We start from the raw sequence: 15,822 nt of genomic DNA, 5'->3' as shown, positions 1-15,822 counted from the left end.
GAGTTTTTAAAAACTGTACTCATTGCTGCTTTGCTGCTGTGTTTAGAATCATAGAATCACAGAATAGTTCAGGTTGGAAAGGACAGTAAGATCATCTAGTTCCAACCCCCCTGCCATGGGCAGGGGTGCCTCATGCTAAACCATGTTGCCCAACACTCTGTCCAACCTCGCCTTGAACACTGTCAGGGATGGAGCATTTACCACTTATTTGGGCAACCTGTTCCAGTATAAATACATAGTCAGCTAAAGAAAAAGACATTTATCACTCTCTTTCTCTCTCTTTTTTTAAATTTCTGCTGCAGTGGAGGGTCCAGTCCTAGCGGGAGCCACAGGTCAAAAGGGTCTGAATAAACTCTCAGAACAGCTGTCACTGACCCAGCTAAATGAGATTTTTCTTGTCAAGAAAAAGTCTGCAATACTCTGTTAACAAGTATGAGAATTGGATCTGAGAGGGAGTGTTGTAGTCATAAGCACATTCACCAAGAAGTGCCAGAAAGTGGAAGCAATATGAAGAAAACATTAAAAAAAAGGAAGGGATGACTTGTGAATAGGAAACTGCCAATGAGGATTAGTCTCCTTAAATTTGTTTAATTTTCAACTGGAGAACAGATAAAAATAATAGTAATTTTTTTTTTTTAATTTTAATTTTTATTTTAATTTACTAGTTTAGTCTTACTTTAATTTTAAAAACACACTTTCACATTTGTGCTCCGGATATACAATGAAGGTAAGTTTTCAGAGAGTGCCTGTTTTTCTCCTTAAACTAAAGGGAAGGAGTCAGGTGGGAATGGCTCCACATTTAAACAAAATGGGAACAAAACTGTTTCTCCCTTATTTCTAATTAAAAAATTAAATTAATAATATGTGCTTAACTGCGCCTGGTGCTTTCCTGGGCATTGCACAAAGCCCTGTGAAGTTCCTTAGGAAACATGCAGCAAAGCACATTCTATCTCTACAAGCTCCTTTCCCAGAACAGGAGCAAGGAGATAAAAAGGAGATCACTTAATAAGCTGCGTGCTGCACTCTAGGCTGAAAAAAAGCTTTTACCAAATTGACCGGTATGGGTTCAGAGGAGACAGTTTGCTGTTGTAAATGAAATACTTAGTTACCTAAAGAGGACAAAAAAGTACTTTACCAAGAAAATAAAAAAACCCACCTAATGCGGCTCTGTGAAGCTTTGGGGAAACGTATTATGGCAGCTGTCCTGGAGATATGAATCTGAAATGGTGTGATTTGTCTTTTTAAAGGAAGGCCAGCAAGAATCTGGAAACTGGTTAAAAAGAAAAAGTACTTTTCTTTCTGCTAAAATGTTTTTCTTCTGTGTTTCCTAATGGAGTAAAAGGATGTAAGACCATGTAAAAATAGAATTCAAAGGAGACCACATATTCTCCTTTTTCTACTGGTCACTATCCTGAAATGCTGTATTCCTAATGCAAGAGAGTGCTCTATGGACACATCTTGCGTGCAATAGAATACTTTTATTAGCTTCAGAGGAAACTAGCCGTAATGTTACCCTGATAATAACAATTGTATTTTCCTTTGTGACTGCAACTGGACAGAGAGATAAAGAAATGAGTCAGCTTTGCACATCCGGCAGTAAGGTTACCTTCCTGTAGGTTTTACAAAGACCTATAAGACCATTATAAAATACTGAACCAGCTTTTATATGCTGATTCAATTGATTTATATATAAATTCTTTAATATTAGCCATTCACATTCTTTCTGTAGAACTTCAATTTGGAGTGGTGAAAACTTAAATAGCATATATGATATTACATATATGTTTGATACTACATAGTGCAGTGTCTCCTGGTAGATCTACAAATCCTGCAAATCCCAGAAAACTTGATTTCCAATCAAAGGCCTGCTCTGGTTCTCTGTGCCACCCTGTACCTAGCAATACACTACAGAATCAGTTTACCCCAGAGATTAGAAGGGATAAAAGCAAAGCAGGAAGGTAGAAGATATAAATAGGGTGGAAGCGTGAAGGGAGAAAACAGTGATTTCTACCAATGGTTTGTTCTGTGATTCATGGTGTTCTTCTGGCCTGTTCCTTCCTTTTTGTTAAAGAAATGGTTGAGACTGTAATGAAGATAGATAGGCAGAATGTGCTTGTTTCACATTTGGAAGAGACTGAGAATGTTCAGTAACTTGGTTAGTGACTTGAAGGAGTGGAATTTATTTTTGGCATCTTGATTTGGCATCTTCCACTAAAGAAAATCTTCAGAGATTTTCTTTGATGGAAGGTATGAGAAATCCTGAAAAGAAATACTGTGGAATGACCTGTTGCCAGAACTGCTCAGAGTACAAATATTGTTATCTGTCCTTTAAAAAACAAACTAAATGATTTGGTAATTTCAGGATTTCATGAAAATTATACACGTGTAATATACAGTATTTTAACATTCTTCATAAGTCCATGCAAAGGATCTTCAGTGCACCATGTAACAGAACTGGGTTTTTTTCTCAAGTTTGGATCTCAATATATTAATAAATAAAATGTTAATACAGTTGAATCAGGGATGTGTTTCATTTCCATTGACAAGATAGGTGAAAGAAACTTAAGTGTGAATGTTCTTAGATTTGCCCATTGTCAGTCAGTTATGTTCTGAATGCAGTACTCAGTAGCGCAAGCAGCAAACTGGGGGACTTGAGCTTTGGGGACTGGATCAGAATGCAACACCGAATACAAAAAAACACAGTAGTGTGATTTGATGACACTATTATGGTTTGCTACAAGAAGTTGAGGTTTGTCTTTCCCTGGAAGTTTCTCAGTCTTTAAGTTGGAGTGACTTAAATACATGCTTTCTCTTTCTAAAATAATTACTATTTAATATTATACTCCAGAGTATGAATTAAATTAAAGTTTAAAAAGTCTTCTGCCTGAAGAGAAAGGAGGTCACTGAACAGAGCAACGTTAAAGCTGAAACTCTATGGTACAATAGAGGAAGAAAGACTAATGCTGACAGGGGCAATGCTTTTGCTCAGGCTACAAACAAAATGCAGCAGCAGAAAAAAGACAGAGATGGTTTTACATGACACAGAAACTTGATTCCAGATGCTTCTTATTGATGCTGAGCTTGTAACTGTGAGAAAATTTTCAGTTTACTGTCAGTCTGTCATATTGCAAGAACAAAACTCCTAGAGCTGCCCAAAAGCTCAAACAAACCACTGACCTCCTTGTGAGATTGGGTCTGCTTGTTTCTTCAATGTGTAGCTCCATTTTAATAATTAATAATAATCCTATTATTTGACCTTACCCACAACTAACATTTTTCATCATATCCTAGCTTTGCACACAGAAAGTGTCTTCCAGGAAAGATGCTACTAATTGATGTCATCCTGCAGGCATTTTGTCTGCAAAACAGGTCTGTGCTATGTGAATATTTACAAGTGATACTCCTAATAATGTTAAAAGGAAAGCCTTGTGATCACACAGCAAACCTTGTGAAAGAAATTGTGGGTGGTGATAGGAAAATATGCTAGTTTACCATATTCCCAGCCATATTCTCATATGATGACTGCATTCCTGCCTACCAAACAGTATTTTTGTCTCCTGGGCTTTAACCTGTTTAACATATAAAACTATGGTTCTTTGAATGTGCTTGCTAACCAACTCTAATTAGCTTAAATTAAAACTGTAGGCTAGACGTGGCATGTTGATGGTGTCATATTATAAAGCAGTCAAGTTTTAAAACCAGACATGGATGCTGGCAGAAAGTTCTGTACCTTTTCTGCCCCATTGATTTTGGATATCTTGCACATTCTAGGAGTAAACTTTTACATTAAGAATGAGACAAAGCCTGCTAAAGCTAAGCAGAAGCAGAAAAGGGCAGGTCACTGGCTTGTCCTCAGTTAGAGACCCAAGTCTGAGCATATTTGTTTTTTCCATTTCAGCTGACAGTGTGCTTGGTTTGGCTGGACAGGGTGCTGGGACATCCAGTTAGGTCATGCTTTGTCTATAAAGGTTGGACCAGATGATCCTTGAGGTCCTTTCCAATCTGGGATTCTATGATTCTGTGAAAGAGAGCACGTAGTGAAAAATACGACCTTCTAATACCTGCAATATTTAAGATGATGTTGTTGACTACAGCCACTTTATTAAGACTTGAAACCATATAATTTATTTGGCCTACCAGCAACTGTGCTGCATTTGAACCCTTTAAAGCTCTTTGTTCATGCAACTCCTAAACAAAGTTGCTATTTAAGGCTGGTACTTGCACAGGATACTGCTTGGCACTGTACTGAGGAAACCTAGATCACTCAGAAAAGCTTCAGTGTGGCAGCATTATAGCTGACACATCTTCCAAAAATATTCAGAACTGATCTGCTTTTCCTACTTGTGTGATTAATTTTTAATATTATTGTGTCTTTTGTGCCAAAGGTTTGTTTTGGGGGGCAGGGAGTGGTGCTTTGATTTTGTGTTTCTCATATTTCTATAACATTGCAAATAATACAATCAAGCTAATACATCATGTTTCCTCTAAAATTACTTTTAGAAGTGATTTCCCAGAATGCCACTGCATGGATTATTCTTGGTTGAAAGTTTATGAGGTGTCTTTTACTTTCACAAATTTTGTTCTAGAAAAAACAAGTCTACTGTTGGAGAACACCATACTAGGCAAGAATGAATTTCTTTTGGAAAGGACAATGATGTATGAGGGCAAATAAAGTTAACAGAACTCACTGGTTTGTCTATTGTATGTCTTAAATGGTAAAATGAGGAGTTAGTAGTTCATTGGTACTGAATACTAATTGCGTAAAAAATAGTCGTTTCCTGTAACCTTGAAAAGCTGTTTAACATTAAAAATATAGAATGCAACATTTGTGAATATGTAATTATATAGAGCATAATAAATTATGCACATCACACTTGGATAACCAGAGATTTTGCAGAATTACTGTTCAAAATAATTTGTCAAATGGTTTATGTGAGCTGTTTTAGCTTACATACTTACAGTCAGGAACTGTCTTCTATATCAGTTGCTTTGATAAATGCTTGTAATTCATTATGCTGACTGATTAGTTTATAATTTCCTGCAAATCACGTACTATAGATTCTGCTGCCCAGCTTTCTGAAATGGCTGTGTGAACCCATACATGTATTCACAATACTCAATTATTGACAGATATTTGTATAAAAATGCATACTTGTACTGTGCACAGAATTTTCATCTTAACTATCTCAGAATTTCACATTTTGTCCTAGTGAGCAAAATTACTGTACTTCCTCTGAAAGAGCAGGGATTTTAGTATTGCTTGACTAAAAGCAGAAACATCCCTTATGCAAATGCCAGCCTGTTGTGAAGTGGAGCTCTTTGGTGAGGTATGTTCTTCCTTTTTGGTTGTTTGCCCAGCTACACTTCGCTATCATAGGGCATGCCAAGAGGAGAGCCCCAGGGCAGGGGGATGATGGGGAGAATGAGGAGAGAGGTGGGGTTTTGCTGCAGAGCATGGGGGCTGCTCTTCAGCATTGGAGGAGGCAGGAAGATAGTAACCTGCTTAATGATGACTGCTGGAGGTGTGTAGCATGACGATGGAGGAGTGGAGTGGGAAATAGGGGTTAATGGAAGAACAGAAGATGTGCTCAATAGACGCACATTCACACATAACTTGATTAATCCTGCAGTTAATTTAAGTACAAATGTGCTTAATGTCATTCAGGCAAACACTGAACTACACAGCTTTTCAGTATGTCCTGAGGACTTTCACATTTCTATTTAAAGCTAAATGATTACTTCAGTATTTTTTCAGGCTCAGAGCAGAGCAAATAAAAGGAAATATCACCATATTCGAGGAATAAAGGCGTTTGACTAGTCATATTCTGCCATGACTGCATCTGAGATTTCTGCTTTGCTGGGAGGCGATTTTTACCAGTATGTAAAAGTTTGTGAATTCATGATACCTATATAATCTGTTTTTCTCTACTCCTTAAACCTGTGGAAAACATACAAATTAAAACAGAAATTTGCACCATTTCAAATACGAAAATTTTAACAGATTAATCAGTCAGTTTAACATGAAGTGGAGTAACTAAGCTTCACAAGGTGCTCTGGAGGCAAAAACCTGCTGCTGGGTGACCCAAATCCAAAGCTTTGGAAAGGGAAACTCAGGCACTGGATATAAGACACCAGCTGAACCTCATCCCATGGAAACTGGCAGAGCTCAGTGGACCTGCAGATGCACAGTTGCTCATTGCAGAAATATCAGACTTATTAATTTTTTAGATTGCTGCCTTAGCTCAAATTTAGTGGAAGTTGAATTACTCAGTGCTGACTTCTGTATCTAAAAAGTTTTTATATTTTGGGGGATTTTATTCTTAATAAAATCCCCAAAAAAGCTGTGAATATTAAGATGCCTCTTTCATTCAATCGTAATAAATTTGGAGAAAGTGTAATTGTACAATTTACTCAGCAATAATGAGAAATAAAGAATATTTTTCAGGTGTCACACTGTCCTAATGTTTATGTATGTGTGATTCATAATTCAGAGTATGTATGGTTTGAATCACCTTCTATAATGGCTGTGTTATATGCCTCCACTGACCATAGGGAGAGATTTGGGGGATCAGATTCTACCTTAGGCAATTCATTTGGGTAGAAAAAAACATACAGAAAGTTTACTCCTCTTCTCAAGGTGGCATTCCTGATTGGTAGGACAGTCCTCCTCACCCCCCAGAAAAACAGCACAGCTCTGCACCACCAGATACCTGCTGTGTCTCTGGGTGGCCCTGCTGCCACACATATGTGCAGGCTCCCCTCCTGCAGATCCCCTTGCGCTGCTGCAGGTATTGCCCTCCCTCCTCTAAGCAGAAGAAAGTGCTGGGAGACTGATTTTCATCCTGGGTGGCATGTGGCAATTAATTAAGAGTTTTCTGACTCGTCAGAATATTCCACCTTTACGTAGGTAATGTATTCTGAAAAAGAAGACAGACATCTCAAACACACACCCTTTATAATATAAAATTAAACAGCCATATGATGCAATGGGGCCACCACAGTGCTAGATGTGTACTTTTAAGGGTATTGTAAAAGTATACAGACATTTACAGGGCTACATAGTTAAACAGCTTACTTATTTCCTACTATTTTTTTTTTTTTTTCCAAAAATGTAATCATACGCATGCAAAATTACATTAACATTGCAGTGACAGAAAGTCACCAGACTCTGGAAAAAGACAAATGTGTGTTACGTATTCTTTTTTTCCTGTTGTTTGCATTCATTTTTATCCTAGAAAAGTAGAAACAAGTGCAGAATATGTACTGTAGAGTAGAGCACCCTGAAGGCATTCATGCAAACCCATCCCCTTACTGTTCATTGCACTGAGAAGCGAATGGAAAGATGAGATTCCTCAACGAATGCAAAACAACAGGCAGAAACATAATCTCATCTTTTCTCAGCAAGCAAGCAAATCTCTTGCACTATTCTTTAGTGCTGAAATTAATCTGCTTTGGAATAATACCTTCGGACTGCTTGGTGAGATGATTCTCAGTTAGAAAGTCCTTAAGAAGCCACTCTGCAAGTGGATGAAGGAGAGAAAAGACGATATGGGGCGTGCTGTACAGCAGTTCAAGGCTCTATTTTGGAAGAACTGGCTCTGTCGTGTGAGGCAGCCGGTGAGTTTTTGCAAATGATGAAAAAAGGAACATCTTAAATCTTGTTTTAATAGCTGTTGGAAAGAGTGTATCTATCAATTTTTCCTTTTCACTGCAGATTGTTAAAGACAGGCTAGCCGCAAGTGATTCCTGTTTTGCTTTTGGTCTCCTAATTGTTGAAAACACAAGCAGAGAACAACAGTGTGTTCTAAAATGGCTGAATAGAGCAATGTCCTCTAGTTTGCAGATGAGATAGTAAATCTCATAAAGTTCTGAAGAGCCACAGCTTATCTTTTAATTATCATTAGGTACTACCAGTACTTGTAGCAGTGGAGAGGGTGAAAATCCGTTTTCTTCACAGTACAGGCACTTAAGTGGTAATGTAAGAAATCTTGCACAATTGTGATCAAAATCTAGATATGGGAAATGCAAAGTTTGTATAAGATTATATGTTAAGATTATATATTAAAATCTTATATACTTCTAAATTTCCTTTCTTAGCCATTCTACAAAGTCTAATTTAACCTTCCAAATTCCAATATGCAGAAGGATGTGGCAGCTACTTCAACAGAAGTCAAAATCAAAATAGTACTCAAATATGAGATGAGATGTCGTTCGCTTTTACTGTGACTGATGTGATTTTTCAACTTAAAATACAAAGAAGTAAATTTTCTGAAGTAAGATAACATTTCTGTGGAAAAAGATGTCACTTCAGTTAACAATTTCTCATTGATTTCCCTTGTCTGTGATGATCTGTGGATTTACAATAAGGCATGCTGGCTGCTTTGGATAGGATTACCTCAATTAGATAAATATACAGCTTTTAATTTCAGAAGTATTTCACTTATAGAAAATTGTGATTTAGAAAGATAATTTCTTCTCCAAGTGATTTAAAATGATGTATTTTTAATATGAAAGACAGTTCTGAGGGAGGCATACTGTTTTTTATATTCTTCTCCATTCCCAAACACTTCTGTATGCTACCTGTTCCTCATACTTTAATAAGTGTGCATTAAGTGGCTTCTCAGTATCCTATTCTCCATGCTGATCTATTTCTCTTCTTGCTCTGTCTAGTTTTCTCTCTTACATATTTTTGAAGGAAAAATCTTAATTCATGTAAATTTTAAGTTTTCCTAATTGGTAGCTTTCTTGAATGGAGAGCTCACTGAGATGCAGACTTCCCCAAACCAGGAATTACAATCAGTGACTCAAAGCAAATTTAATTCTGGCTGTTCAGAGCCAGAAGCTGCCCAGGGGAATTTGCAAAACCTCTTTGTTTTTGTTGTGCAAACACTGAGCCAGGAAGGCGTGCCATCTGCAGTTATGCAAGGAGAAATCCATGTGGATCATCTACCTATACAAAGGGCAGGTCAGACCCTTGTGAATCTGAGGAGAGAAGCATCTCCTCTGAAAGAATTGGTGTGCTTCAGCTCTGTATGATATTGTGTAGGTCTATTTGTAGAAGGCAATTTTCTTCTCATGGTTGTTTATCAGCAGTTAGGGCTAGAAGAAAAGTGTGGTCTGTTGAACTAATGATGTGTCATGAGTGTCATATGGCATTAGTTGATATGACACAGTGAAGGGGCTTAATATGCCTAGGTTCTCCACAATTGCTATTATCAAGATTCATGGTACTCTAACACAGAAAAGCATAACTATGTTAGACTGAGAAGTCTACCCCTGATAAGCCATTAATGTGTACTGAAATTCTGGAGATAAATGGAAAATAATGAAATTCTTTGTTTTCCTAAAGCCTCCTAAACAACAGAAGTTATTTTAATAGGCCTAGACTTGCTTGGCTCACTGGTATTATTCACTTATGTTTTTGATATATTTATTAAAGCTTGAATTTTATAGGTTCAACAAAATCGTTGCTATTTACCCTATTCTTCAGGCGCAGGGAAGTTTCTCGGGTGAATAGCAACAACCAAGGAGAACGCAGCCCAAAAAGAAAGTAACAATTGTTTACAGCTCTAATAATTTCATTAGATGCCTTTCTCCCCCAGTGCCAGTGTGGCATTGTACACTGCTCATTTTGATCCCTAGGTTGGGAGTATCCTCTTTGGCTGCCTGCCCTTTAGGGAGCAGCTGGCTCACGTTGTGCCCTGACTGCCAGCTTAGGTTGGCTCGAGCCCTGTGGTGCGTGCCAGGGAGCCCAGCCTGTGGTTGTCCAGAGCCTTCCCCCTATAATCCTCCCTCTGAGCTCTGACCTCCCACAGCTCTGACCCCCTGCCCGAGCTTCTTGTGGGGCCTTCCACCCATTTCCTGCAGCACTAGTCAGGTGGTGACGGTGTGTGTGTTTCTCCAGGGGCAGCCTTGACACTTCCCAGCCCCTAATGGGCAGCCTGGCGACACCTCCTCCAAGTCTCTTCTGCAGTGTCCCTTTCCTCATCTGCTGTACCTGGATCCACACCCCACAACTCCCAAAATAGCCCAGTGATACCCTGTAGCAACAGCACCACTCCACAACACATTCCAATCCTAGATAGGCTGTATGGGAAGGAACATGTCAAAAAGGAGAGACTGCTACTAGCATCCTGGGGGCACTGATATGCTTTATCACCCTGACCAGCCCCACCTGGGCCCATGGCCCAGGTGAAATCGGCTTCTGGGTCCTCAGCTCCTGTTTGGGTGAAGTCAGAGGAGCACTGCCCTTTAGCTCAGCTCTCGTGCTTGGCCAGTCTTTCTGGCTTGACCATGGTCCTGCCTCATCACCATGACATAGTCTGAGGATCTGGGCTCCTGACTGCAGTGGCTGGGCTTGTCCTGTTCACCTTGTGGGGTCCTGAGGAAATGTTTCCTAGCTGGTGGGGCACCTGCTCTGCTGGGAGGTATTACCACCATGCATGGCTCCTTTTGCCTTAGGGAGCAGCTGGTGCTCGCTGCTCCCTAAACATTTGAAAGTACCTGGCCTCAGTCTCTTTTTGGTTGGCTCTTTTTGAGTTTGGAGTGTGTTTGGTTTAGATAATTGGTAACTTTCCTAAATTTCAGTAAGCCTGTAGTTCCTTGCCTTGTGTTCAGCAGAGCAGGCCTTTTCCACAGGGAAGGCTCTCCCACTGGGTTTGTTGTTTTAAGCATTACGTTACTTTTCTCAGGTGTTTTTCTAACATACCCAAGTTTAGGAATAACTCCCCAGTGGAATTTGATTCAACTCTACTAGTTTAGAAATAAAAATCTGCAATACGCTTTGGAAAAGTTAATAGTCTCTAAGAGGAAATATTTAGTGTGGCTCTTTGTCATTTCTGCCACATTTCTGTTACTGAGTTTGGTATTCACACTTTTGAAGCACTTTTATCAGTGAACGTAGAAGTCTTTTGAAAGTTGGCTGAATGGCAGTTTCTTCCTTTTTGCAGCTGAAAATTGTTTGTTTTATTTTTCTGTGTAATCCATTTGGGGGTTTGCATCCTCTCTGCAGAGGTGCAGCGCAGACTGCGTACATGTGATTTGCTTGGCAGACATGCTCATAATCTGAGAGTCCTGCCATTCTCTAGCTTGGGTGCCTTTTCGTTGTGGCCCTGGAAACAGGAAGGCAAGGAAATGAAGAGTGGCGGTGGGCAGCATCAGGCCCGTTTGCTTGATCTCATAACACCCTGCTACTGGAGGTAATGAAGGTGGCTTTTGGAGAGAGGTGGAAGAAAGGATGACAGGAAGCCACCCAGCCTCCCAATCAGGGAGCCAGGCATGACAAGGAGATACACCACTGCGCAGAGTTCAGGACAGTAGGCTTCAGGGAAGCAGGGAGTTGCAGCAAGGTACAGAATGCTGCTGGTTTCTTTGGAGGTTCGGGTATGGGAAAGCTGGATGTCACTGTCATCACATTGCCAGTCACTGTGTTGACCAGAGGGAAGTATCTACAAACACTAGAAATAGAAGTGAGAACTGCTTTTGTGCTCTGATAGCCATGTATTTGGCAAAGCTATAAGGATTTTAAATAGACGTCTTAATTGCTAATTTACTTGTAATTATGTTATTTTCCCTGAAGTGGTTGTAAAGGGGATATTTATTTTTTCACTTTTTTTTATTAAAAGATACATGAATTTTAATGATTTGTTCCCAAATCATGTTTTCTATAGTACTGACGATGTTTTGATTTCCCTTTCAGGTCCTGTGTCTCGCTGAAATACTCTGGCCATGTGTGCTTTTCTTGATCTTGGCTGCAATCCGCTTCCAGGAGCCTCCAAAATACAAGGAAAACTGTATGTTTCGTTTCACCTGTGTTCTATTCAGGTGGCCTCTGCTTGGGAAGTATTTAGGAAATATTACATATATCCTAGAATGGGGGACTGAAATGTAGTGGAGTCAATGGAAAGAATCCTACAGTAGGGTTCAGTCTTGTCTAGCTGTGGATCTAAGCAAGTTATATTTAGGTGGGTAAGAGATATTAAGTTTAAAGTCTGATTTAGACTTTAGACATCTACTTTGGAGTAAAGTGGATTATTTGGGTTTCAGTTGTCCTTATTTCCTTCTATTGAGTAATGGAGTTTAGATGATTGATTGGCTCAGAGGTAGATAATTCTACAGTAGATATAAAGTTAAGCAACATGAATCTTACCCCTACTCACTTCATGGGATTTAGAATGAATATTCCTGAATACCAGTTCCTTTATCTCATCAAAGCCTAGCAGAGAAGAGAAAATACTAGTTAGTGAAGAAGTCTGTATCCTAATCTAGGTCACAAGCAATTTTGGGCAGAGAGGCTAGCAGCATATGATGTTGCAGTGGTGTTACTACTGTGAAAATCAGCTTTTCGATGACTTCTCTCAAACTTTATACCCTGTTGTCACTGTCTGACACAGAAGTTAGTAATTTTCTATGCTGAATTAGTTGTTCTTAAATGGGACAAAATTCTTCACTGTGAGGGTGGTGAGGCACTGGAACAAGTCTCCCAGAGAAGCTGTGGCTGCCCCATCCCTGGCAGTGTTCAAGGCCAGGTTGGATGGGGCTTTGGGCAACCTGGTCTAGTAGAAGGTGTTCCTGCTCATGGCAGGGGAGTTGGAACTAGATGATCTTTAAGGTCCCTTCCAATCCAAACCAGTCTATGATTCTATGACACTTGCAATGGATGCAACTTCATTGTTTACAGGTGACAAAGCTGGCTTTTAGGAGAAGGGAACACAATGTGACGGTACAGGTTTGTAACTGCAATGTCACTGGTTTTAATTCTGCTGTTACTTGCTTTTAGGTTACTTGGAAGCTCGGGATTTACCAAGTGGGGGCCTTTATCCTTTCATGCGGACCCTTTTCTGTAACATTGGTTCAAAATGTAAAAATACTAGTTATGCAACACAGAAAAACAACCACTTACGGTAAGTTGTATGAATTTGACAGAGCTGTCAGTATCATTGCACCTTTTTCTGCAGCAAAGGTTCTTCTTTCTTGTAGACAGGTAGAGTAAGAGCTTTGTTACTCTTTGCTAAAGTTTCCTTCAGTGTCCTTATGAATGCAAAAGATGTAGGACCTTAGTCATGTCTCTTCCTAATTTTTGCTTGCCATTCTTAGGCATTTCATGCTGTTATTAGACACTGAAAACTCTTTTGGGGGAAAAATTGGAGAGGTACCTTGTGATTTTCTTGCCTTTCGCTTCTGCCATGTGAAAACATGTTTTTATTCTTCACTAAAAAGTCTTTTATTATGTGAAAGTGAGATTGAGCAACAGAAAGTGTATAATACATCGATTTAAACTTTGAATAATTTGGGAGCATAAATAGAGGGAGAAGTAAACACAGAAAAGCAACACAAGAATAACTCTTGAGTAAGCCCCATGAAGAACAAAAAAGGAGTAGCAGAAGCTCTGTAATAAAAAGAACTTGAAAAAGTAATCTGTAAGAAGGCCATGTCACGGGATCCCAGAATGCAGAGAGAAAAAAAGATGAATTCGGGCTTTTTCTTAGGAAATGTAGCAATTTCATCTACTTAAAAATGTTGAGAAGAATAGAGATGCAAAAATATTATGTAAACTGTCCAAAGGATGTAGTCTTAAATATATAACAAAGTCAAATTAAGATGAGCTAATCAGAATATATGTGTGTATATATGAATGTTTATTCTTAGAAAATTGAGAATATCTATGAAAAAATATCTTGAAGGTTTGAATCAGGTAAGCGTGTAAAAGCATCAAGTTTTATGGTTTATTATTGTAAAGGTTTATAGGCAGTAATAAATTCAGCCTGTAGCAAGTTGGAAAGCTTCAGTATCACAGTAATAGGCCGTAATACTTGATGTTTGAATCTAGACAGTCTGTTCTAGTTACTTGTACATTTAGAGAAGTGTTGATAGAGCATAAGACCATGCTGGCCAAATGCTTTCTATATGAAGCAATAATTTGTTAATAGAATTGAAATCTTAACAGTCTAAGTCACAAATCATTATTAGTGCAGGTCTATTGTTACACAAAATACTTATATACAGAAATAACAGTATTACAGTCATAGAATCATGGAACAATTAGGGTTGGAAAGCACCTTAAGATCATCTAGTTCTAACCCCCCTGCCACGGGCAGGGGCACCTCACACTAGACCATGCCACCCAAGGCTCTGTCCAACCTGGCCTTGAACACTGCCAGGGATGGAGATTTACCACTTCTTTGGGTAACCTATTCCAGTGCCTCACCACCCTCACAGTAAAGAACTTCTTCCTTATATCTAACCTGAACTTCCCCTGTTGAAGTTTAAACCCATTCCCCCTTGTCCTATCGCTACAGTCCCTGACGAAGAGTCCCTGTCTGGCGTCCTCGTAGGCCCCCTTCAGATATTGGAAGGCTGCTATGAGGTCTCCACACAGCCTTCTCTTCTCCAGGCTCAACAGCTCCAGCTTTCTCAGCCTATCTTCATACGGGAGGTGCTCCAGCCCCCTTATCACCCTCGTGGCCCTCCTCTCGACTTGCTCCAACAGCTTCATGTCCTTTTTATGTTGAGGACGCCAGAACTGTACACAATACTCCAAGTGGGGTCTCACGAGAGCAGAGTAGAGGGTCAGGGTCACCTCCTTTGACCTGCTGGTCACACTCCTTTTGGTGCAGCCCTAAACAATAATTCTCCCAGTAAAAAATAATATAGTTAAAGTTGTTATACAACCACTTAGTTTCTACTCCTTTCCCTGGGGTTATGCTCACCTTTTCTCTGCTGCTCGGAGTCATAGGGTTAGTAGCTGCAGTCTGGTAGTGGTGGGGTTGTTATGGCAAGTCATGATGTGGAGCCCTTTACCTGGAGGAATATGGTGGTGTTGGCTTCTTTGCCTCTCTAGAATGCGCTTGGGGTCATTTATGTTTGCTAATGTCCTTTTATAATCTGCTTGTTCTCCATTGGTCTGCATCTGATACATCTGAAAGTAGTGTTATCTTTCACATATGCTAGGTACCTGTTCTTTTTTCCTTTTACTTTTTCTGACTATAGTTCTGCATTTAAACTGACCACTAGTGAGTTGTTTATAGACATGGGGTTGCCAGTGCCAGCTTGTGCCTCATCTGTTATCATCCTGGACCTGTATTTTAGTACAGTGCATCTTGTTTCCCCACTTCTCAAGGTCTCTACTGTTATACTGGGCCTGTGTTCCTTTGTGCTGCTATGAGCCTTTGCTATGTTAATCATAAATATCTCACTTTGCACTGGATGATCACTTATTAATCAGTATAAAACTATGGTGGTGTTATACAATGACAGTGAAAGTAAAGCAAATAGCCATCTGGCCAGAAAGAAAGAAAAGTTAAAACTAAACGAAGGCAAAACAAAACTGCAGGCACATTAAGACAAGTTCAGAAGTTCAGACAGCAAAGGTGGCAAGCCTCTGTGGCATAGTCTTGCAAACTCAGTACAAAGCCTGTAGCCTGTTACTTGCAGTGGCAATACTATAGTACTGGGTTATAAAATTACAATAGCTGTTGACATTTTTACAAACTGTTTCCTAAAAGGATAGTTTTTATTTATATCTCTAGCCCTGATGCCATCTAAGTGCGTTAAACCTCTAGAAACTATGAACTATGTTGACTGCTCTGCATGATTATTTACACTGCTTTGACTGAACTGCCCAAATTATATTTCAGCTCAAAAGAAAAGCAGGAAAGAATTTGCTGGAGGCAGTCTTATACCAACTTAAGAATTAGGGAAATTATGCAGTGGCTTTAATTTTTTCAACTGAAAAATTAAATGCATGTATGTATGCACATTTGTACACTCAATAGGCTACACTACTGAGTAGTATATAGTTTAGGTAAGGAAAAGGGATCAAAA

At 39.4% G+C, this 15,822-nt stretch overlaps 1 protein-coding gene across 11 annotated transcripts in view; it reads left to right on the top strand.

Moving 5' to 3' along the window:
- The first annotated feature begins 7,548 nt into the window (after nt 1–7,548).
- Nucleotides 7,549–15,822, top strand: part of ABCA13 (ATP binding cassette subfamily A member 13) — a 181,185-nt gene continuing 172,911 nt past the window's right edge. For 10 of the 11 annotated variants that reach the window (XR_003990398.1, XR_003990404.1, XM_030478114.1 and 7 more), the window contains exons 1-3: nt 7,549–7,617; nt 11,699–11,792; nt 12,779–12,902. Coding sequence is in view for 9 of the 11 variants with exons in the window: in XM_030478114.1 (XP_030333974.1) it covers nt 7,549–7,617; nt 11,699–11,792; nt 12,779–12,902 (287 nt within the window). In the remaining 2 variants the exon portion in view is untranslated. Of the gene's footprint in view, nt 7,618–11,247; nt 11,349–11,698; nt 11,793–12,778; nt 12,903–15,822 lie in introns of those variants that run through there. The other variant, XM_030478136.1, reaches the window with a different exon arrangement.

This window comes from Strigops habroptila, chromosome 1, assembly GCF_004027225.2.
Source record: "Strigops habroptila isolate Jane chromosome 1, bStrHab1.2.pri, whole genome shotgun sequence".
NCBI classification, from domain to species: Eukaryota; Metazoa; Chordata; class Aves; order Psittaciformes; family Psittacidae; genus Strigops; species Strigops habroptila.
The sequence above is the reverse complement of the archived record's forward strand: the minus strand, read 5'-3'. Positions and strand labels throughout refer to the sequence as shown.